The 25,954-nt window shown below is 31.9% G+C and overlaps 3 protein-coding genes across 4 annotated transcripts in view; all 3 read right to left on the bottom strand.

Moving 5' to 3' along the window:
* Window positions 1-12,384, bottom strand: part of LOC131841245 (1-phosphatidylinositol 4,5-bisphosphate phosphodiesterase) — an 83,296-nt gene extending 70,912 nt beyond the window's left edge. For both annotated transcript variants that reach the window (XM_059189535.1, XM_059189527.1), the window contains exon 1: window positions 12,222-12,384. The gene's annotated coding sequence lies outside the window, so the exon portion shown is untranslated. The remainder of the gene's footprint in view (window positions 1-12,221) is intronic.
* A 2,070-nt stretch (window positions 12,385-14,454) lies between these two features.
* LOC131841225 (zinc finger protein 699-like) lies at window positions 14,455-19,534 on the bottom strand. The gene is made up of 3 exons (XM_059189503.1): window positions 18,628-19,534; window positions 16,845-17,599; window positions 14,455-16,174 (listed from the first exon to the last, which is right to left on the bottom strand). Exons 1-3 carry the CDS (start codon window positions 19,532-19,534, stop codon window positions 15,479-15,481), a joined length of 2,358 nt encoding a protein of 785 aa, XP_059045486.1. The 3' UTR covers window positions 14,455-15,478.
* Window positions 19,535-21,467: 1,933 nt separating this feature from the next.
* Window positions 21,468-25,914, bottom strand: LOC131841233 (chymotrypsin-2-like). The gene is made up of 5 exons (XM_059189516.1): window positions 25,106-25,914; window positions 23,669-23,900; window positions 23,118-23,352; window positions 22,087-22,260; window positions 21,468-21,742 (listed from the first exon to the last, which is right to left on the bottom strand). The coding sequence occupies exons 1-5, from the start codon at window positions 25,155-25,157 to the stop codon at window positions 21,596-21,598; spliced, it is 840 nt and encodes a 279-aa protein (XP_059045499.1). The 5' UTR covers window positions 25,158-25,914; the 3' UTR covers window positions 21,468-21,595.
* Between the last annotated feature and the right edge of the window lie 40 nt (window positions 25,915-25,954).

Below are 25,954 nucleotides of genomic sequence, written 5' to 3'. Positions count from 1 at the left end.
GGTAGGTAGTTATTGTTATCAATTGTGACGATAATTTTATTCAAGGTGTCCCCACTCAATTCTTATCTGGGGCTTGGATAACGCAGTTGTTAACAATTCTAGTTTGAAACAGCTTGTCGTTTCTTGTATCGTGACCAATATCGCAAAATTGACGATTTTAAATTAATTCTAACAAGAATTGGCAGCACAGACGATTTTACTAGTTTAGCGGTTTAGCACACCGCCTAACTCCCCCGGTGGTCGTAGGTTCGATTCTTCGCACGTTGCAAACATTTATATTCAGGAACGTTTGTTTGAATTGTCCTCAGATATTATCATTATCTCCGGTAATACAGTCCTGGATTGGGTCCGTATGTACAATAGATTAATCTATCAATACATATCATAATATAAGGTCTGTTTGTTCGCAATATTCTCAAAGACTACTGAACAATTTTCAACAGAGTAATTCCTGACGAAGTTGTAAGTGTATCTGTATATATAATGTTCTCCTGAAGCTGGGGCAAGTCGCTAGTAATAAATATGTAACGTTGGGTTGAATAATAAATGTATCTAAAATATTACTTCGAAGTTTCATAGTACGGAAGCAGAAAAGAGCTTGTGAAAAAAATAGATATTTTGGCTTCAGTGTATCATTTACTCATAAACTATAAATCGCACACTATCGAGGATTATGGTATCCTCATACTTCGTATAGAAGATTAAAAATATGATACGGTTCGCATCCTTGTATAAATACAACACATTTCGTTTCAAACTAGCTACTACTCGCTAAGTAATTATTCATTTACCTAAACGTATATTGGTTGTAATATTTATCATTCAAAAATATCCAAAATTTTGAGTTTTTATATCTATACATATAAATAAAATTGGAGTGTCTGTTTGTAATATTGAAATAAACCGTTTTTTACTACATGCATATGAATATAAATAGGGTACATACACCAAAACAATATTTTTTATAATTTTTGTCTGTCTGTTTGTTCCGGCTAATCTCTGAAATGGCAGGACCGATTTTGACGGGACTTTTTTTGGCAGGTAGCTTGTAAGGAGTAAGATAGGCGATTTTTTTTTAGAAAAATAAAGTTAAATTCTACGCGAACGAAGTGGCGGGAGCAACTAGTAGGAAAAAAAACAGAGTTATTGAAGTATAACTGAAGGATATAAAATAGTACAGGAACAGATAATCTATAAAAAAAAACTTGAATACAAATTTCGAATGGCTAAATACAAAATAATTAAAGGGTAATAAAAGATAGGACATGTCGCATTTTGCAAACAAAGTATTTAAAATGTATACAAACTGTTTCAAAACAGTAAGTAGAGACGAGTCTTTCACCTAATTTATCAGTAAAAGCAACGGAAAACAGATGTGTCTCTGTCCCTGGATTCATCTAATTGTATTGCACAAAGGCGGTCAATTGTTTTGTTGACGCGACATTATTGAAAATCCTATATTTAGTAGCAAACGTAGATAATTGAAATTATTATTTCAAAGGCACAAACACAGTGTTTTGAATAATTAATTAAAGTGCTATCAGTCAACAGAGTAATATTTATTATCACTGTCATTATTATGTGCAGTATTGTAGGTAACCTGTAGGTTTGTATATTGGAGCCAAAACTAAAGTTGATTATGAGAATACAAAAGAGGTACGAATAGAAGTGGTACTCAAAGTCATTTTTCGAGGGGATTGGTGGGGTATTGTAGGTACGTAATCTATAGGTTTGTACATCTGAACCAATACCTACTAATGTTGACTATGATGATGCAAAAGAGGTACAAATAGAAATGGCAGATAAAAGTCGTTTTTCAAAGGGACTGGTGGGGTAAGTTTTTAAATTGAAAATATATAAATTTATGTAAATTATAAATTAATACAATACACAAATAACATAGAATACCTAGTAGGTAGGTATTCTATGTATTTTTACTTACATATTACATAATTATTTTAAACAGTCATTCTATAGCACATACTCAGAGACGGAACAAAAGGCACGCAAAACCATTAGTTACGTCCTTGATATTATATTTGTGACTTTAGCGAATTGATCATCAATTTTCACGGAATGTCTATCTATACACATCGAATTTACACGATATGAAAATAACACATGATATGGCTGTTTTTGTCATAACCTACCTATGCTGGACTACTATCTATACCTAGTATTTAAAGGAATTACAGTTAAATGATCAATTTTAAATATAAAATATGTATTCAAATATAAAACATACAAGATAAAAAAAAATACATCACAATAAACTTGTGTGAAAAACAAGAAAGTAAGAAGGGATCTGTATGTTGTTGCGTTACGTCATGGTGATCATTATGGTCTTAGTTTTATCATGCTGATTAAAAAATGACCGTGGTCTATGAATCATTGGAATGACTGAAACAATGAAGCTATTTGTTACCACATTTCCTAATAATTAATATAAACAAACATGGTTGGTATAGTGTCTAAAATAATTAGTTCTAGATATTCGTTAGATCGATATCTAGACTGATATCAATCTAAAACGGTCTACACAAAAATCAGGGGCAATATGGCAGAAGGAAAGGTATCTTACCATAATCATAAATAGCGGCCATTAAAATTTTTTGGGTATAAAGGTTTTCAAACAATTAGATAAGTTATATTGTAGAATTATTAACTACTCATACGATACTATATATAACTATCGTCATTAGCAAAAAATGTGTTAATAAAAAACATAAACAAACTGTATAGAATGCAACATGTGCCGTAATGTACCTACGTACGTATAAACTGCTTGTGAAAATTTATTGTAAACGGTACAGGATGATAGTAAAATATTACTTAAATCATAAATTACACGAGTTTACTAACCTTGAATTTGCGGAAGTTTTGCTACGATGTTCAGACCAAAGGCACATTGATTTCTTTTTATGTTTTCTTGTTTATAACTCGGAAAAGTTTTTTGTAGTGTTGTTAAAATATTTGGATGCTCTAATAATAGCGTACCAATGGGTGGTACATATTTCATTTACGAAGAACAACAACTTCATTGTAATAATTAGGTAAAGTAGTAAATACGAGTATAACTAAGAATGATTTATATATATAATGGCTTAGAACGAGATTATATGATTGTTATATAAATAGTATTAATTATATATATGTATGTTACAATTATTTTGTTGATGTTTAATTTTAAGTCTTATTACAGTAGCAACTAGCCTTTAAAAATATAATCTAATGTAGAAATATGTTGGTATTAATAATTTATATTGCAGCCTTGTGCGTATTTTCTATAATTTTCCTTTAAAGGATGAGAGAAACAATTAATCTATTCATATTTTTACTTATACTTTTATTTATATCTTCCTATATATCTGTATCTGCATTAATGTTTCCAATTTTAATTGAGTATTAATAAATGTTCAATCGATAATTTTGAATATAAACAATTGGTTATTAGTTTTAAATAAATATACTTTATTTAATTGATTACTGACACTAGTTGTTACATAGGTATAACGTAAGAACTAGTGTATACTTATCCAAGTTAGGTATATCAATTTCAAAAACATTATAAAACCAAATATCTAAGCCACTATTTCTACTATACAAGCTACCTATTTGTTTATTGTTACGAGGCGAAACTGGGAGCACTTCAGACAACCATAAACCTAAACTTCGAAGCAATATGGGTCAAGTGAGGAGCCAACAAACTAGTCGACAATGTGGTTGTTAAACTAATAGCCAGTGGCTTTGTAAGGAAGGAACTGTATAGAGGCACGTACCTACTTCTGACAATATGTAGTAGTACAATGGTGTGTATAAGGATGGTCTATGCAAAGTTTATAAATAGCATAGATTAAATAAGTATCTACTACATGCTAAATATTACTTAGTGTATGGATCTGTTTATTGTTATCATTTATTTATACAACAATATGTTTTTGTCGTAGATGGTTGTTATAATTATCTATAAGTGATAGGTATATCTTTCTATTAAGATGGGTCTCGGCTTTTTTGTCATACGAATCGTATAAAAATATGTATATAAGCATAGCTTTAAGAAAAGGTTAAAATAGTAAATAAAATTATTACGAGTATTTTAATTTTTATGACATATAATGTATATGGTATAAGGCGGTTTCATAACCATTTACATTCAAACCACAACCTTGGCTTCGTATTATAGTTAAATAATATCTCATACAGGCATTGGATACGAGTCACAGTCACTCTTCTTTCAATAATTCAAATATAAAGAAATGGTTAACATTGGACTTCATTGAATGAAATTTATGTCACTTACATTTTACATTTCATCCTTTAAATCCTTTTATTTAGTAGGTATTTAATCTACTAAGTATTATGAAGGATGAAATATGGCAGTGAAATTACAAGGTACCAAGGAATGAAACCTTAGTCCTACCACAGACAACATAACATTACATTGTCCTACGGAATGGTAACGGATAAGGCGTCACATAATGCACGCATCGTTTGCTATGTGAGATATATCAGTCCACATGCAGTATACTAAGGCGCATGAACCTTACTTCCCTAAAATGGTAACGTATGAGGGTTGATATCCCGTCATAACGTAATCTTCATCATGCTGTTCAGATATGTATGTATTTGGGCGCACGCGTGTAAGTGTACCACCAGAGGGCAGTCAATTTGTATGCTATAAAAGTTAAATGAATAAAATATTTTCTTAGATATATATTTTTTCTTTCTCTGCCGTTATAAGAATCCATTAATTTTTAATAGATCCCAAAGAAATAGTAGTACTTATCTTCTGACTAATGCAAAAGTACATATGTGAGTGTGGATGGATGGATGTTCGTTACTCTTTTATGCAAAAACTACTGAATGGATTCAATGAAACTTTACAATAATATAGCTTACAGATCAAAATTATATATAGGCTATAAATTTCACGCGGGTGAAACCGCGGGCAAGGTTAGTATCATAATAATAGGCTTCGCTAAATGTAACAACTACTTACCTAAAAAGGTTCATAATGGTAACAAATTTGCAACGTTTTTGTCAATATTGTAGGTATACCTATTACATGCGTAATAAATTGAGGCAGTGTCTTCAGCTAAGTACATAGTCTACATCACGTACTAATTATGCTATGAGTATATTGAGTATAATATCTATCTATTTTTGATAGTAATAATACTAGAAGATTCTAATAAAAATAAAATTATACCTTTTACGATGGTTGATATGTATATGTTTAGATATGTAAAGGCTATATTTGATGTATAAACACAATTATATGTGGATGATCAATTACGTAAATAAACACAAGAACTAAGGTTAAAAAGTATTTTTCGTGTAGAAATAACGGTGTGTGAGACAGCGACTCCAAATCCTATCCTAACGGGTTTTTACTACATAAAAAGCAGTCAAAGAAAGTTAGGATGCTGTAATGCTACTCTGTGACTTGAGAAGTTATAATGTAGGTATCAGATTAAGAATAAAGTACGAATAACGACGCACTGCGCGAAGTTTATTTAGAAGTAATTTATCTTAATGGGGTCGCGGTTGTCATCTAAACACAAAACTGCGGATTTATCCATAAGGAAGGAACCATCTCAACTAAATTCCTTAGGTTTGTGATTGTTTAAGTATGTAATCACTTATTGTTCGTAACTAATAAGTGTTCAATTCCTTAAATAAACCAAGAATTTTAAATATCCTTTCATAGAAAAATAAACATAAAGCGTATGAATTAAGATATAAAGTTATGAAAATGGCTATACAAGATGCCTGTCAGGAAAAACTCTACAATGTCACCATGGAAATCATTATTCTCTGATGAATTCGGCAAGAAGTGCTAACTGACCTGACATTATCCCTTTTTATCTACTTTTATTAATTTTTTTTATAATTATTCTCCACTGATATACTTTGCGTATATACCGCACCATTCTATCTTCATTCACATAAAACTCATAATGTCATAATAGTCTATAAGCAACGGTTACTACCGTTAGGTTCGACTTTTTTACAATTACATTCACATAAAAAAGATCAAGAACTCAACAATCTCCATTCAATAATCACACGCAATATACTTATATGTGTGAGCTACTGACAGGTGACTGATAATAGCAGTTAAGTCAAACAGAATATTTCGTCGAATTTTATTTGAATTTCACCGTAACATGGATAAAACGACTTCGCCGGTGCGAAATCGTTATCTTTGTTCATGTGGGAGTATCAAGAAGACGTTTCTTAGTGAATCGAACATTAGATTAGAGCATAAAAATTGCTGTTACTAGACACAACAACAGATAAGAGAACGCCATTTACCACAACCGCTTAAGCTTATGTTGACAGATTAGTCAGTAAATTTTTAATATAAATAGATATTAGAATACAATACTAATTGGCTCTGTGAATTCGTACCCATAAAATAATTTTGTTTGTAAACCGTTTGGAAAAAAGCAAAGATTAAATTTTAAGTGTAACTTACATAATTCATTAGTGATCTCCTGATTCAATTGAGACGTTTCTTAGATAAGCGCGCACAAACACACAGACTAACAAACAAATATTCTAAAAATCAACTCATATATCACCAATGTTTATTTTTATTATGTATAATAATAATAATAAATGTGTATAGTTAGATTAACGTTATTATATATATTAACTAAATTAAATTTCTAATTTGTTAAACACGTGTTACTTTTACGACTGAGCAAGGACAAAGTTCTAACTACACGTAAATATTACTGTGGAAGTAATAATAATAATTTAGATACGCCAATATAATTATTTACGTAACATCTACATGTTTACTGAGTGACACCGCCTGCGTGACACACCTACAATAACTTCCTTATCAGTCAACATTCTGCAAAATTATCACAGTACGGTATCTTTAATATAATAATCTGTAGAGCCGTTTAAACTGCCAGCTTTACATAGCTGTTTTCTTGGTTATGTTAAGAGAAAATGTATTCTATGTTTGTTAATTTCATTTAAATCATTTCGAATATATAGCATTTGATGTTTACGGTAATAAATTTGATTTTATATCAATTAAAACCTATGTCTTCTTTGATCCGTTAATAATCTCGTCAATATATTTTTTTGGGTTTTTATATTTGTTATATTACCATGACGACGAATGGGTCATATTTATTCGTAATATTTGAGGAAAAACTAAGCTAAACAATGTGAAATGTTTAGTAGTATCAAAACAATTGTTTCTACCCACGATATACCTTTAGAGACATCTTTTTGTTTAATTTAATTGCGCTCATCATTATAATGACGACACGGACGGATAAAGTAGCCTTACAGTATCGGATGATGTTGGATAGAATAAATATATCTAGTAAATTGGGTTGGAAAATAATGTACCTCGTATTATACTAACTATAATTTGTCTTAGATATATTTCTAATTTAAGTCAGATCATATATCATATAATACACTCTGAGAGATATATTAAATACACTGAAGGAGCGGAAGTCAATACATATTTGTAAATATAACTTAATTTAAATATACATATATGTCTAAATTGAGTCATATTGACAAAATTCATACATCTAATTGCACATTACTGCATGTTTTGTTGTTCTAATAATTATGAAAATCCCCTTATTAATATAGTTAAACGGGTTTTAACACGAATAATTTAATGGCAAATAAAGTTATTTATCTCTCTCGACGTTCCGAATATAGTTGCACTAGCTGTGGTTATAATGTGTACAAAAGTTTTAAGTTACTAGAGTTGTATGCAAAGATTAAAATGAGTATCTAACGCCTTCTTTTGTGTTTTAGAAATAGGTTTAAGTATGAAGCAGTTTAAATTGCAATTTTTAAAATGTAAGTATCTTTACTATATTACTAAAAGAGCGTTTCTTTTTTGGTCCTTCATAAACGATTAAACATACAAATGTATGTATACACAATATGTTACACATTTAGGTGAAAAGTATCTATGCTAATGTAGTACTTCTGATGACCAGTACTGATTTGGGTTACAAATACATTTACCTAATGTTATAGGTATTATTCATCATATTATAAATACCTATAGAGATTGGAATAATATATACATACATTAAAGTGAACTTTATGAAATATTGCAAACTCGTAATAATAACAATTATGTACATTGATTATTATAATTATATATTAAGTAATGTTAGATAACCTACTTTAGTTTACGATAATAAAAATTATATATATTTTCTACACTTCATATACGGATTGTTGTTGTAGTATAATCTTAGTGTGTGTCATACTAAGATTTAATAGGATACAGTGTTGACGACCCGAATAACCGTTACACAGAGTAAGCCTAGGAGGCAGAGTAAGAGAAGTAATGAGTGATCTCTTTTCAATAACTATTTATCAAGCGGAAGGAACCTAGGAAATGCATTGTTTAGGGGCACCAACGTGGTTAATTTGGACTTGGCTGTACTTATAATTAATTTGATAACTAAAAATATATTGGTATACTACGCTTCTAACATTTAAGTAGGTATGTACTACCAGAGAGTGACTACAATTTCAATTGCTACTTCATACTATGTCTCATTTGACTCGTACCTGTGTTCCTTGATAGGGCCTTTTTCTGCACATCTATTTTTTTAACGAAATCTAAATGTAGCATACAAGCAGGCTACTAATCAGAAAGAAAAGATTTTTTATACCATACCAGGCTAACAAGTACACAAGCAATCTGATGGTAAAATGTGACATTTATAATAACTGGGTATCATATGTAAATAACTCTGTATTTACAGATACAAGTCAATTTGTAGAGTTCACAATTGCAACTGTCAAATGATTACTCACAATTCTTAATGTTTTGAATTATGATATTGTAACTAAATTACATGCATTTGCAATTGCAATGATAATTTACATTATCATTTCGTATTTTAACATTATCAACGCTTAAATGTCACATTGCGCATCCTGAACAAACCTTATTAAAAATTCCACTATGTACAGTCTATGGAGAAACTCAAATACTGTGATAATACGGATAAAATAGCAGTTAGTATTTTAAATGGAAGGAAAATTTGACTAATATAACAATTCAAGATTCTCTTACCAATTGGAGCTCATATTTTATTCATGCGGTTTATTTCAACCCTTTGCTATAATAAGACTCTCAACAAGTGTTACGATGCGTTAAATTTCTTACTTGGGTCAGTAGCTGTACCTATAGTTTATTTACAATCCCCTTTTAACCTCCTTTTTATGTGGTATAGGTCATAGCACTAATGCAACAGATACCTATCTATTTATCTAATAGGTCGACGATACCTGAATATATATTTTTAATATCACTCTAAATATGATAGTTTATTAGGAATGTGAGAAGTTGGAGGGTGAGATAAGGCGGTGACATTACAGGAGATGAAAGTATGACACCGTAGTCAAAAATGGCAACTTGGAGGCAACGGGGGCTGCGACGATTTCTGACTCTGTTTCTATTATATACGGCGTCTGGTACCTAATGTATATATACCAGTAAAATACCGACCTTGTTAAAAAATCTATACCTTTACCACAGATAACATAATATTACATACCTTTACGGTTTAACGGAATTTAAAGAAATCTTACCTAAAGATAGATTGTATAATAAAAATACAAAAAAACACAAAAATAATAGTAGTAATAGTTGAACGATTCTTAACAATTATGATATTTATAATATTTATCACTAACATAGATATTAAATATATTATACTATACTGCTGTCAAGGATAAATTCTTGACAAGACGATTTATAATAAACACATACTTTGATATCTACTTATATATTCATTAAAATTGTAATGTATTGTATTAAACCATATAAGTATATTTTTACTGTATATGTTAAATAAAAATTAATGAAGTACATAACTATATACTATAAGGTGCCACGAAATTATAAACAATTATGTTTTTTGTATAAAAAAAAATCCAATGCTAGGTACAAGAGAATGCATAAGTAATAATATGATTGATTACTAAGATGCGTTGTTCTATCTATTCTTTTTACATTGATGGCCTCGTTGGTCTAGCACACCGCTTTACTTCCGATGGTCGCGGGTTCGATTCCTCGCATGGTACAAATTTTTGTATTCATGAGTTGTTTGTATCAGTTTTGGTGTTTTCTATGCATATTATGTATGTATTTATAAAAATTAATTTAAGTTTTTATATCGGTTGCTTAGTACCCATAACACAAGCTCTGCTTACCGGGACTAGATGGCGCTGTGTTAATTGTACAGGGAAAAAATGTATACCTAATGTACTAGTTTTATTTAACTTATCCGTAGAATACGGTCGGTACTTAATTAATAATCTCAATCTCGTGAAAATACGTAAAAGATAATTATTCTTGGGGTTAATTGTCTAGTAAATTGATAAATAATGGCGTAGATTAATCTTGCTCCTAAGCCTAAGCAATTTCTTTTAATAATTAATTATGTGTAGATATCGTAACCAGCTGGTACAGCTTGTCAAATTGATATTGTAAGTACCAATGATGCAGGCAGACCAAGTCGGGACTTTTAGTAATGGAAACTACTAGTGTCATTCTTATTGTTAGTAATTTACCATATCAGAATGATCTTTACGCGGTCCTGCCTGTGAATTCCTTTCCATGGGCTAACTGTGCTGACTGTTAGCATAGGCGGGTGCACATTATCATAGACAAAAACAACATAATATACCTGCCTACATAAGAAACACCCGGCCAATATAAATAATTATACTCATAAAAGTTTAAGTAGTCCGAGATCAATCTTGCGATCAGGTATTGTGACAGCGCTGGACAACTGAGATGTTTTATATATTAAGAAGTCTTATCGCCATCATTTCAGTAATACATTGTTTATGACTGATTATATGCTGCCCTTATTGTATGTAATAAAATAAAGTGTTCTTATATTGAGTTGTTATTGTGTTAGACACACCCACAAATTATCCCAATCTTTACTGAAATTGTATGGCAGTAGGTAGTATATAACAGTACTAAGATATATTCTAGAGAAAAAAGTTGCTTAAAGTCTGCATAGGGGTTTTTTATGTACGATAATGAAATGGTGCATCACTAACATTGCTAACGGATTGCGCTGGCGGGGCATCAGTGGAAGATGAAAAAATGGGCATGAAGTCAGGTCAGTTAGCTCATTGTGACAAACTCACAAGGAATTTATCACTAACAATTCTGTATGTTTGTCTGTAGAGGGGGAACCTCTACATAGGGGCTATCCTGGGCGAAACTTTCTTTCATTGAACTGTATATGCCAGGATGAACATATGAGATAAGATTTTTTTATAATATCTAGACAATAGACTAACAATTCCTTCAATTCCGCAAGCTTCAAATATTTTTAGAAAAATGCCAAACATTAACATAAATTAACAAAAATCTTGACCACATATTATACCTACCAATATTCAGATAATAAATCCTACTGTTACAACGAAGTCCGAAAAAATAGGTCTTCGGGAGTTGGTTAAGTGTGGTGTATTGATAATTAGGCGGTTTTTTAAAAGTATGTACTTACTCCTGCAAGTAATAAACAAATTGACTGTCAGAAAAATTTGAAGCAGCAATTTATTCGTTGTTATGGCTTGAAGAGTAGGTAAAGTAGGGCAGGGCGACACTGTATCAATCCGATGAGGTTCAAACTTGACTGCCACTTGTTTTTGGAAAAGGAAATGAAGATTGAAACCCCGCCCGTTTTATTTTTTTATAGTAGGTACTAAAATATATTGTACCTGTAAAATACATATTTCTTTATATTTGCCTAATAATTCTTGTATCTATTTGAGACTCGTGATAGGAAATATTTTCATATGGATGGCGTAGAGCCATCTGCAATTTCAATAGGCACCCAAACATTACAAACCAAAGGTAGGCACTAAAGTTGTTTTCCTCTATTGATAAATTTAAAAATACGCATCAACATACAGCGTTTGTGTTACTTATAAATTGCCGACTAAACAGAACAGTGTTTAGACAAAGAAATGTTACAAATCGAATGGAATTTTAAGAGTAACATCGCTTTGTACCAGTAGCTACCATAGAACCATTCCATTACTAAAGAGCAATAAAAGCTAACGACGTACATTACAGCGTTATTCAAACAAACAGACAAAACCCAGTATGGATACAACATATTAGCAACGTATTGAATTGTCGAAACGTGACAGCTTATAAGATTATTGCCATTACTGACCTTATTGAAGCGCAACTTATCCTGTTCACTACACGAGGAATATATTTATGTGTGAAAGCCGTTTAATGTTTGTAGTTGTTATTGATGAGTGAGTTTGCAATGTGTCGGCCGCGGGCGCGTTTCTATTTAGCGCGCTTCGCGATAGAGACGCGGCCAGAGCGGCGCGTTGTGGCGGACTGTCGGGGAAAAGTGGAAATCCAATGTGGCCGGACCGCTCGGCTGTCGGCGTTGTCGGCTGGCTGTGGCAGGTGACGCCGTACGCATGCGCGGCCGGCCAAGGTCGTGCGCCAGAATACCGCTCCTAGACCACAGACTCACAGCACAGATGCTACATGCACGCAGAGTGGAAACTTGATCACTCACTAACCATCTCAAAAGTGGTACTAGTGAAAAAAAAATGTTAATATTAAAAAATATTGTCTACTCTAGAGTTGAACAGCGATACTGACCGCGTTCTTCATAGATATAGATAATATTTTTATCTAACGATTACTGATTATGAAATATCAAAATGAGCACTGGTTGAAAAGATTTCACTCTGCATTATATAGTTTTCAGTGTACACTACGCTGTATTCGCTGACTAAATGATCACAAATGGTGTATACAATACATCAATCAGAGGGCATCATAAGTTTATCTGGTCGTCGTTTAGAATAGAACGCGTAAAACTGTAATAATCGAAATCCTTACGAACGAACGATTTTGGAATAGTTAGGGGCGAAACTAAAAGCAAAAACATGTTGCAAAAATATAAAGTAAATAAACATTTTGCACCCACACATCTTCAACTGCTAATAAACACAGCAGTAGGTACTTCGGTTATGTTTAATGTGACCATTTATTCTTCGACTCAAAACGGGACACAATTAACAGACAGCCAATGAAAATACTCTTTTTTAAAATTATCTATTCAGAAAAAGTTATCAATTAAGAAATATATCCGATAAATATAATTAAACATTTTGTTTATTCATAGATAGTTTATATTTATCTGATAAAAATAAAATGTTTTGTTATCAGAGGAACAAATTTGACTTTTAAGAAGTATTTAAGTAAGAATGACACTCTTGGCACATTTTTTTTATACTCACCTTAATTACCAACAACTAACAACCGGCTCGTCTACCCAAAATTTCGCACCGTTACCGAAAACGGGACAATTTTGCGTCCCAGAGTCCGTTTCGGGGACACCGGGACTCGTAATTATAAAAAGGGACTGTCCCGTTCATTACGGGACGTCTGGTCACATTAGTTATGTTAGTGCTTCTGGACATAAATATTTAGGTGTTCTTAATATTTAAAAAATTATACAGTGATAATAACGATTACTAGATGATGAATAAATTTGTTTTCGCAAACTCATGCTAAATAAATCTCAATTTAAACATGCAGGTATCATGAGGAATAAAAATATCAAAGAAAATCTGTGTGTTTACTGTGCGTTTTTCTAGTAACTTTTTGGCACGCACAATCACATTGTGGAATGTGGAACTTCCAGCAATGGTATTTCTGAACATTTAAGATTTTAAAACCTTGAAGAAAACAGCTAATTTCTTAAAAGGCCGGCAACGCACATGCACATACCTCTAGTGTTCCTGTTGCTCACGGGTGGCGATAATCACCTACCATCAGGTGTGCCGCAAGCTCATTTGTTCCCTGTGTTATGTATATATTTATATACTGTAAGATTCCTACATATCACCTCTCATGAGTTGTTGCTCTTGAGAATATAGAAGAATACCAACAGACGACGCTTTTTGGTAATCGTAAGACGATTTGCTTTAAATAGCCCGCTGATGAAAACATGTGAAAGATCTATTAAACTTGGCAATTATTATAAATCCAGCAAGAAATATTAATAACAAAATTCGCATTTTTATAATTACTGCTCTACCTCTCTACCTTGCCTAGTGTTCATTATCTTCCATACAAAAATAACTAATAAGTTCTAATTACCTATAAGTATGTACGAATTAATCACCCCATGAATGTAAATAAAAAACAATTATAATATGTGAAACATTTAAGTTGAAAAACAATAACAAGTTACAACAAATTAACAACAATTCAACAATAGTTAAGCTAATAGAAAGTATAGTATAACAAAAAACTCTACTCATATCAATACTTTATTTTGAGATCATGATCTAATTTAATAAATTTATACTTGTATATATATGATCAACAATAATAACAGTAAAAAAAAAATACGGAAACACAATTTACAAAATATAATTTTTTACTTTAATGTACTATACTGATTTATACCTGGTGGTATTGGAGAATTACTAAGTATCTTACTTGTTTAAAAATGATAAATATAAAATTCTCAGGGACGTTATATTTTAAATTAAATTTGTTAATAATTGCAGGTATGTAAGTATTAAACTTTAGTAAATTATGTACCCTGAGGAATTCATGACACTGATGCTTTTTTATTATTAATTTTTAAAATGTCTGAAATCTTTTCACTTTTAACATAAAAAAAATAGTTAGTAACCTATACCCTAATGTAAGTAACATTAAGGTACAGGTAATCTCAAGTATAGCAAGATTTAAAGAAATATCTACTTAAAACCTCTAATGATTTATCGCTATGCTCTTACTTATACGACTACAAGTACAAAAACTTTGTTTTGAACATGTTTTTGTAATGTGTGATATTAAACAACTATTACAAAAGTATGTGCACGGTGACAAAAACAATACAAATAACTAGACGTCATGATCAACTAATAATCTTTAGAAGGTTTGTTCACAATTATTCGCAAAGCTATTTTTTACTTACATAAATATTTGTGGTGATTTTGTCGCTGCAGACACTTTAGGTAGGTACGTTTAAAATAACGATACCATATACAAGTATATAAAAAAGTTTAAATATAAAAATCTACTACTATATATTAAGTTATACTTAATGCCAAAACATGTTTGTTATATTAATATAACATAGCAAATATGTTTTTTTTGTAAATTTAGCCATTTACGTTTTTTCTTAATTCATTAAATATATGGCTATCAGTCTTGCCTTTAAAATTATGAGTATAATATAGCTACAATTTCATACATATGACACTGAAAATATTATATAAATTAGTTTACTAAGGCCTCTTAAATTCAATTCAATGTAAATAAGTATACAAAGTCGCTGTCTTCAGTTTATAACATTCTATGTACGGGCCAATAAATAAAGATTACTCTAAAATACACTCTTTTTATATCTGTATATAGAAGTTTCAATTGGAAAACGAAAATCTATTTACAACACGTATTTCTAGCTTTCTTTTTCTTTAAAAGTTTTTTTGCAGGCGGAATATCCATATCATGAACAAAAACACAATGTTTTTTCAATTCGGAATATTTCCGAAACTTACAACCGCAAACCAAACAATCTACTATCATCTTCCTTACGTTATGAATAGTCCATTCATGGTCCCATTTCTCTTTCAAAGTCTTAAAGTATTGATAACAAAATCTACATTTAAATCTGCTACGCACTTCCTTAGTATGAGCACATTTGATATGTTTATTGAGCATAGATTCGAAGTGAAATATCTTACTACAATATTGACACGGAATGGGTGAATTCTTCTTGTGATACTCCATGTGCTGCGTGATCATTTTCTTAGAGTTGAATTTTCTTTGGCATAAGTCGCACTGCAGGTAAGTAGTGCCGTGGATCTTCTTGTGTTTTGAAAAGTTACTGGAATCGCTGAATGATTTGTCGCAAAATGTACATTTATACAATGTCAATTTGGCGTGTTCACGTAAATGGGCCTTGTAGCGGTCTATTTTAGTGAATCTTTCAACTTGACATACCTCGCACTGTATGTTGAGTGTGCCATTCTTGCTCACCGGAGTTTTGGCGAGGGTGCTTCGTATTATATGTTCTATAAGATGTCTTTTAAGATCCCCGATTCGGTCGAATGTCTTGAAGCAGACCTCACAGGACTGTAAATTATCAAAGAAATATAAATTTATCTCATGTCAATTTCAATAATAATAATAATAATCATTAATTGTAAGTAAGTATTTATTTACTAGCTGACCCGTGCAACTTGGTTTGCATCACACTTACTTAACATTTATCATTATATTTACATAATATATTTTTAAATTATATACATAGTCTATTTGTCATTGTGGTACCTATCCTATATTACTGTAAAGTTTCACCAAAATCAGATTAGTAGTTTTTGCGTGATAGCACAGATAACATAATATTACATAGTGATAGTAACAAACAACCATCCATCCATACTCACAGACTTTCGCGTTAACATCAAATGAAATAAAAATACATATCTATGCATCGCGGTCTAGTAGTTTGTTATCCTGCCTTGGATTCAAATGTCCTAAGTTCGAATTTACCCTAAACTAAAAATATTCGGTCTCAATTCTATCTGACTGAATGGTAATGAAAATGATTATATCAAAGGAAATAATTTCGATAGACAGCGGGAAGCTCATTTGGAGGTTCAAATATACCCATCGAAATGTAAGCATGATAAGTGTTGTGTTATGTTCACCACGACATCGACAATAATATTTATAACGACTACACTTGGACAACAGTCGTAAAGGTACATAATATATATAGATATATAAATATTTCACTTACCTTATTGTATTTCCTGTGTTTTCTAGCTTTCTTAGAATGTAAGAGGAAAACCTTATTCGACATCACCTTAGCTATAACAGAGTCAGCCTTTTTTATTTCATCATCAAGGTTTTCCTTGGAAATAGCACATTGATTATCCAAATTTAAATTGTCACTGTCCGTGGATGACTGTGTCAACATGAGTGGCGGAGAGACAGTAATAATATCTGTCTCATTAGATGTTTCATTCACAAGTGAGTCTGTGCAATCAGTTTCGTTCGATTCCTTGGTTACATCTGCATTATGCGTTTGTTGGTGGTTTGATAATTCAATATAATTCTTAGCCACAAAATTACAATACATGCACATAAAAATGAAATGCATTTTAGCAGCATGTACTCTCAAATCTTCAGCTTCTGAATACGTTTTGTAGCAATAAGTGCATGGATATTTCCGAGCGTGTAACTTACGATGGGTGCGTAAAGTAAATTTTGAGGCGAACACTTTATGGCACTTGTTACATTCTAATTCCGGATCACCGTGACCCATGCAGTGGATTTCGAATTTCTCTTGATTTTTGAGACTCTTGCCACATTCGGTGCACATAAATTTAACTTCACTCGCAGTACTATTGCTAGCATCATACAAGTTCAAACTTTTTATCATTCTATGATTACTGACTATGTGTTGTTTGAATGCAGCTATTTGATCAAATATTTGCTTGCATTTGTCACATTGATACTTTTTCTGATTAGAATCGGAAGTATCGTTATTATCTGAAAAAATAAAAGTGTTTTGTGAAAATTCCATCTCATATATTATATAGCCAAATATTTGAGAGTACACGCATTAATATCTATCAGCATTTAAAAATTAATGAACATACATTACTGCATATTAATTACCTAGCCTCAAGTTAGGAAACAAGAAATTTAAGATACATAATTTTAATAAATAAATAACTAACACCATAGATTAACTACTAGTTATTCTATGCTCATACCAATGGCGCTGTGTGAGCGCCATCTAGTTAGCTTGTTACCGCTGATAGTGATTGTAATTTATAAACAATTACATAAAACACATTAAAACGTCCAGACAAACAAATAAACAGGGAGGACGAGATTATCAGTAATTGGTATTTTTTTTTAATGCCTTTTTTTTATGGATGATAATGGAATGGTGCACCCGCCTGCGCTAACGGTTTACGCTGGCGGGGCACCAGGGGGGGATGATAAGATGAGCATGAGGTCAGGTCAGTTAGCCCATCGTAACAAATTCACCAGGAATTTATCACAATGGTTTCCAGGGGGAACCACGTGGAGGTCAACCAGACGTAGTACATTGCTATGGGGTCATCAGTCCACATTACTTACAATCCCCTTTCCCCCAGGAATTGGTATTAATAACTCCATTGCCAGCAATATACCTGTCTGGTTGACCATCAACATGGTCACACCTGTAAATCATCGCAGAGAATTGCTTTTAATTAATTACTGATGAAATTAATATATATATATAAGCCATTGAAATTATATCTTAAATATTGATGTTGCATTGTTTGAGTAATTTTCAGACAGTAAATTGAAAAACAAACACGACAATAATCCACTAAGAGTGGCCGAAACCAGAATTGAAAAAGTCGACACTAATTTTGTGAAGTGTAGCAATTAGCATCATAATAAAGATAAATTATAATTTTATAAATTCAATACAGGACAAAATTAATTAAAAGAAAAGTGGGCATACTACTAAATCTACAATGTTACTGAACTGTAAAACTTATGTAACTTAGGAAACTTACCAGTCTCAGCATCTTTATTCGTATCACCAACGCTGTAACATTCTAAGGAAGGGTCGTTGACCGCTATCTTCTGTATTGTTTGGCCGCAGTGAGAATCGTGACCGAGAAACAATATTGTCTTACGTTGCTTCGATGCAGACTGGATATCAGAAGACATGAGCTGCTTCAATGCGCCATTCTCACTTTGCATTCCTATATACTTCATCTCTTCTCTAGCTCTATTTTCCTTCTCGTTTATTATCTCCTCTGAGAGCTGAGATAGAAATACTCCACATTCAAACTCGTCTTCTTCATAAAAACTAAAATTTGGATCTTGGCTGTTCGAAGGCTGCTGGCTGACGGTTTCGGATGCTTGAAGTTTTCTAAACTTTTTATGCTCAAAATCGTCTATGGGTGAGTATTGGTTAGATTCTTTATAGTTGAACACATTCTGGGTTATGTATGTACTGTGTTGCTCAACAGTTATGTGGCTGGTATGCGACTGATGACATACTGAGTACTCCTGAGTATCAGTTTCGTCATACTGGTTATACACATGTGGACTTCTAATTGGATCTATCCACACCTTGGACTGGTTGTACGAAGGGTAAGCTGATGTATTCCCTTGTTCATGAATTATTAATGGAGGCTGTTCAATATCAATGTAACTGGATGATCCACTGTCATCCGGCGAACAAACGTGATGAATATTAACATCATACTTATCTATTAACTTCACATTACATAAACCAGAGTAAATACACATTTCATTGCCTTCAGTATTTAGTGAGGTTATATTCAAATCAATAAACACATTATCAGTAGCCTCACAGTTGGTTTCTAAATCCGTACACTTTCTAGGTATGAGGAGTACTGGACACATAATATCCGAACCTTCCGTGTTCACGATCACTGTCCCCGGCTCCATTTTTTTATATTTATCCTACAAAAAAATAACATGTTTATTCTAACAGCTGTACATAAACTTTGATAAATGGAGGTAAATTAAGAAAATATTGCAATTTTATAATGGTAAAATGAAGGGAAATTCACTTACCACGTGCAGGAACGGCGTTTCGATGGCGGTAAAAAAGAAGTGAGAAATCTGAAGGTAGCTATGTATTCTACAGGTCATGATTTTAAATAAGTCCAATAAAAAATCATAACTACCCTCGTATGTTTACATTATGTTATCTTTTATTATTATTTGTAGAAGTAAAAAGCGGGAGTTGATTTTATAAGTACATTTAAAATAAATATTCATAATAATAACCACTCATACCTTAAGAAAAATACAAAAGAATCTAAAATTCTAAATTCAAATACAAAATTTAAATTTTTACTTTGAAGACATCACAGCAGATGAAAGTGAAACTTATCCCGAGGCCATAAGTTACAATTTACTTGAAATTTGCTTTTGTTTACGTTTTCATCGATTTAATAGAGCGGTCAGTGCATTATGCGTTTTGTTTACAAAGCTTGTCTTTGTATAAAGAAAAAAATATTCAAAAAAGGAATTGAATTAGTAATAAATTTATTTTATTTTTCGGAAAAAAATTAGAAAATTATATTTGCTGTCAATAGTTTTGCTTTCATACATTTAAATTAGGTCGTTATTATCGATTTTATTATGAATATCCGAAAACTTAAAATTATAAAAATTATACGGAATTTAGTGGGGTTACCTGCCTACATAAATATATATTTTGCTTTGATATTAGTTTGTTGACATGTAAAAAAATACGGCGATATTTTTATGAATAAGGTAAACAATTCCAATATCTCTATTACATATATTTTATGATATTTCTTGAAGGCAATTGTAATTATGCGTTAAGTAAGCTTTTTGATATGAGTGTTTTACAGTTGTGTGAGGCCTATATATGATTCGCCAATTCGAAATTGATTTTTATATTCTAAATTACAAATGGTCTGAGTATATATCTGTATATAGTTTGTATGTATATCTGTTTGTTATTGATTAAAAAAATACAAATTACATACTAAAGAATATTTAATATTAGATTTCGGTTGAATAAAAATTCATAATTTGTCCCTCACTTGACAATGGGGACTATATGACTTAATTTATTAAAAGTAAAACGTCCAATTTCATTATTACATATTCTCAAAATATATTAAGAGGGGAGAATAAACTCGCCACGGCTTACAAAACAAACATAGTCATATCGACATATTATATTTTATATATAGCAAGTTGTTACAGTAAACAAAGAAAATAATTATTAGTATTGACATATTTATATACTATTGATGTCTCTCTAAGAAATAGCTAATTAACTTCATTATTGGTCAAGTATTATTAAACCTGAGCACCTGAACGTTTTTATAACAAATAAAATTTATACAACAATAAGGCGAGTTATAAATGTGGTGAAGAATTGTTGTGTATTAAATCAATAATCATAAATATTAACATAATTTGAAAATATAATAACTATTTATTATACTAAATAACTATTAAATCGTATTATATTTTTGTCAGAATCACAGCGTACAGGTAATCGATGATGAGTAGAAAAATAGTCATTTTATACAAGTGACTTTTGCCAATTAAAAATTGCATTGAAATTTTAGAGTTTCTTTCGTAACGATCCTTCTTGGATGATTTATAAATAAATATATATTCATTTATAGAGTCATATATTTTAACCATAACTACTACTCCTTTACCTAAAGGTTATTGTAACGCAATTTGTATTTGACTGTTGTTAATGTTGTACATCCAATCTGCGGGTTTATAATTAAAAATAGTAACACTAAGTATTATTACATTTATTTTTTCACATATATAATAAACATTTGTATAAAAACAATATTACAGCTAATACAGACTTATTTTTTTCGCAACAACTGGTGTTCAATAATTCACATTAAAAACTGAATAATAATTTTAATTATTATTATTTAATAACATTGCGATTACTTTTTAGTGCTTTTTAATGGAGAATCTATTTTATTAGATATTTTAGACTGTGTTTTGCAGCAACCAATCCCTGTAGGCACTGACACGTACGAACATGTCTGGTGCACCGCGCGCACACGCGAAACCCCATGACACTATACCGATCTGCTCATGAATGTCTATGCGCACTAAAGCGCTGCCGGAGTCACCCTGTAACAAATATTTATAATATTAATACAATTTCTGTAACTAATTAATAATTATTGCTACATGTCCACAACACCACTCGTATGTAATAAACATTTTAATTACTAATTTCTACTACCAGTTACTATACACAACTACAGCAGGCACAAACATAGGCAACAAAGATTTTAGTTATTACTTTTTTAGACTTTTCTACTTAGACCAGTCAGGGACAAGAATTGAAAGATATTCTTAGGAGCGATGGTTTTTTTTGTGGCTCAAAATCGAGAGACGCCACAATATGCTAGTTCCACGGGTTTTGCTACACTTGTGATGTCATAGAAACATAGGTTACGATTGTTACTAACGTTACAAGCACCGAAGCCCGGCGAATGGTAAGTACAGATCTCGATGTGTGGCTCAACTGGAGGCGGGAACATATGCCACTGTTCTCCGGCTGCTTGCACGTCTGCTATGCAACGCTCGCCGTCGATGGTTGACACGTCTAACTCTAAGAGGACAGCCGACAACGCTCCGCCTTGCTGGAAATATATGACAATATATTAAATTGACATGAATTGAGCTAAGCAGCAATTTGTATGCCAGTAACCAAGCGAACAATTCGTTGTATTTTTTTTTCAGGTATTAATATAGGTAAAATGCCTAGTATTTTTTTTATTATTATATAATTGGAATAGCAAACAAGATAACCTACATACATAATGGTAAGTGGTAACCGTCGCCTATATATGTGGACAGCAATACGGCTATCACGCATATATTATATGTCACGTAATATCACATATATGTTGCTATTCCTAATATATTGTTTCTTATACTGTAATTTCAAGGCCTATAATCTCAGAATACAACCGAAACCCATCTAATAAAGCAAGCGAATTGCCGGCTAAAATAGGTAATAGTGAGATACCCACGCAGAAGATATGTTACAATATCAACCTTGGCAAAAAATGAAATACTGGGTTACCAAAACGCAGGTAAGATTCGCATGAAAGTGAACAAATAATCTGATAATATTTTTTAAGATTATAATAAATTAGTCACGTGACCCATACCATTTGCATGAAAGTCTGAAAATTTACTTCTGATGAGTGCTATCACTAATACAAGGATAATAATAACCTATAACAATTCACACAGCACCATCTAGTCCCAAGCTAAGTTACTGTGTAGTGTAGTGGGTACTACTCGTACATAACTGATACAAATACTTAAATACATTTTTTTTTTGTAAATACACACGTAACATACATAGTAAACACCCAGACCGATACAAACAATCATATTTATGAATACAATTGTTTGCATAGTGCGAGGAATCTACTATTGCAAGTAAACGGCGTAGTGCTAAATCACTACTAAAATCTTGAGTTCTTACCGCAATTCTACCCCAGCCTGCGACCCTGGACTGAACGTCCCCGGCCTGGAAGTCGTAATTGAGTGGAAGTAGAACCACCTCATCGGAAAGTTGGACATCTACTGTGGTGATCAGCAAACCGATGTCGTTCTTGATTGTGGAGGATACGTAGTTAGTGTGAGTTACGTTCCGTTCAACGGTGTACATGGTGCCGCCCAGATTCCAATGCATTGTGCCGAGAATGACGCGGACATTGCTGTAATTTTACAATTTATATGCATAATTTTATTGAATTACAGATACACAATTAAAAGACACCTATAGGGAAAAATAAAATTTATTGTCTAGGGGTATAAAAAATAGCCTACGATGTATTCTCAGACATACCAAATATACACTTAAATTTTCATAAAAAACAGTCTAGGTAAAATAGGTTTGTTGCAGAAGACTGTTTTCAAACAAAAACGCCACTTACAAAGTCAGCTCGGCAGATGACAGGTACCTAAGACTGAGGTTCCCATGGGCGATTCTATTAAATTTTCTATTCAAGTACTAATAATGAATGTAATTACCTGCTAAGAACACCACCGCTGAAAACAGCAGCTATACAATGTGCAGCTGTGAGTACAGTCCTCCCGGAGATCAGAGAACCTCCACAGACGAAAGTTCGGACCAGCCCACCATTGCTTAGTGCCACCATGTGTCTATGGCGGCTCGGATTTGCTACTGTTCCACCGACAATGCGTGCCGTTGGGTCCACTTGGTCGAAAAATATCGACATATCTTGCTCGGGTTTCGGGGCGGCTGCAAATGATTAAAGAAGATTCTTTACAGTATAAGCATTTTCCAATTTTAGACAAACAAAAATTACCTGAAATCACACGATATTCGTACGGGATAATAACTACAGTATACAAAGAGTTAGTCGTAAAAAGTATACAAAGCCGAAAACCAGATAGAATATGAATAATGAAACGTAACTTTTAATCACAAAACAAAGAGGACATCAAATCAACAAAAAATAAATAAAAAAAGTGATCAAATAACCGTGGAATTTGTGTCAATATAAAAAAAGATTTTTTAGTTCATTTTGTTCGAGGACTCGAACTCGTTACTAGCTTTCGGATTACTTATCACCGATTATGGAATAATGGGGACGATTGACGCTCTTGTAACCATAAAATCATCATCGTTGATTCCTTATGTATTCACCACGAGAGAATGAATTACTCGTGTAATACCAATCACAAAAAAACGTAACTATTCTCTATTTTGTATTATATCTAAGCCAAATATTACAAAAATAATCAGCAATATATATAAATATCGAAATTAGTAGAATTGAGAACGACTTTATTTTTAAAGTCGATAAAAAATACAAGCTGCTCATTGCTCTCATTTACTGCACGAATCATTTAAGTACATCATGATGAAAATAACGTGCTTACCTGCATCGTGTCCAATTTAGGGGATACACAAACAAGGGATTATTTGTGGCTATTTTTTTTTATGTTCAAATAAAAAGTTAATTTTTAGTACAAATGTAGACGACCGATTTCAATAAGGATATATACATATATGTACTTATATCTTAATTATGTTCTCCACTGAATAAAAGTCTCTTCCACAACATATGTAACTTATCTATGATATCACTTTTATTTTTTGTACCAGAGAGAGATATTTTCTCAAAAGAATTTTCTTCTATGAGAGCCGATCCAAAATATTGGGAAGAGACATTAAAAGAGAAGTGATGGATTCTTGTATAACTGTTGTACTGACTGACTTGACTGCGTATAATTTTAATCAAGCACACGATTTGCCTGATCTCAAACAAGAGTTAAAGTATATTACAAAAATCTTGAATCACAGTACCCAGCATTTTCACACACATGAAATGAAAGCAAACTTCTTTATAACGAAACAGGTTGATTTCACTGAGACACAATTTTAATTAGTAAGAACGTAATATTAAATCACGTTTTTAAATAATAATTCAATATAATTACCTAAGCTCCCAATGAGGAGCATTAAAAGCACAATCCCCAATTTGAAATCCATTTTTTGTACTTCTCTTAAAAAAAGTAATATGACTACATAGGACGTTGGTGTATTTATACATTTGGTCACTTATAATCCTTTCATTAAGGCGATAACTGTGATTGATCATATACAATTATAAGTGATATAATAATTATCAATAAAGAATACTAATGAGGTCGATAAAATAGGTATATGTCCAGTCCATTCCTAAATGTTAAGTGTATTAATTATATGTTACACTACAGACTATGCACACATGTTCCCAAAAAAAAGTATTTCATGGCCGGCAATGCGCACATGACACCCCTGGTGTTTCAGGCGCTCATAGACTACGCTAACCGTTTACCACAGGATGGGCCGTATGCTTATTTGCCATAGAAGTGGTTTAAAAAAATAGTAGTATGTTGTACATTTTACACATAATGAATAAATTAATTCTACAATGTCACTTGTAATTGTTAATATCATCTGGTAATTATATTATGGACCTCCGCATTACAGGTTCGCCTAGTGCGGGCTATATGTATAACAACTGTATTATATCTTTACATAATATGATTTGCAGTTCAGTGTCTGATCCACTATCTGTAGAATAATTAAAAAAAAAAAACCCCAATCAATTCGTGATCTATAAAGAGTAAAGTTGAATTTTCAAAGAAGCTATTGCCCAAAATAATAATGTAAACATGGCGTATTTTGGTGTAGCGCATTAGTCAGTATGGCTGTATTGTTTCGTCGTGACATTATCAGGAGACAGAAGCGAATTCCAATCACAGTCCAAAGATAAACTCGCGGTATAAATGATAGCTAATAAT

The sequence above is a fragment of the Achroia grisella genome, unplaced genomic scaffold (assembly GCF_030625045.1).
Source record: "Achroia grisella isolate CSIRO2021 unplaced genomic scaffold, CSIRO_AGI_Agris_v1 utg1063, whole genome shotgun sequence".
Lineage (NCBI taxonomy): Eukaryota > Metazoa > Arthropoda > Insecta > Lepidoptera > Pyralidae > Achroia > Achroia grisella.
This window is presented reverse-complemented; position numbering and strand designations above follow the sequence as displayed.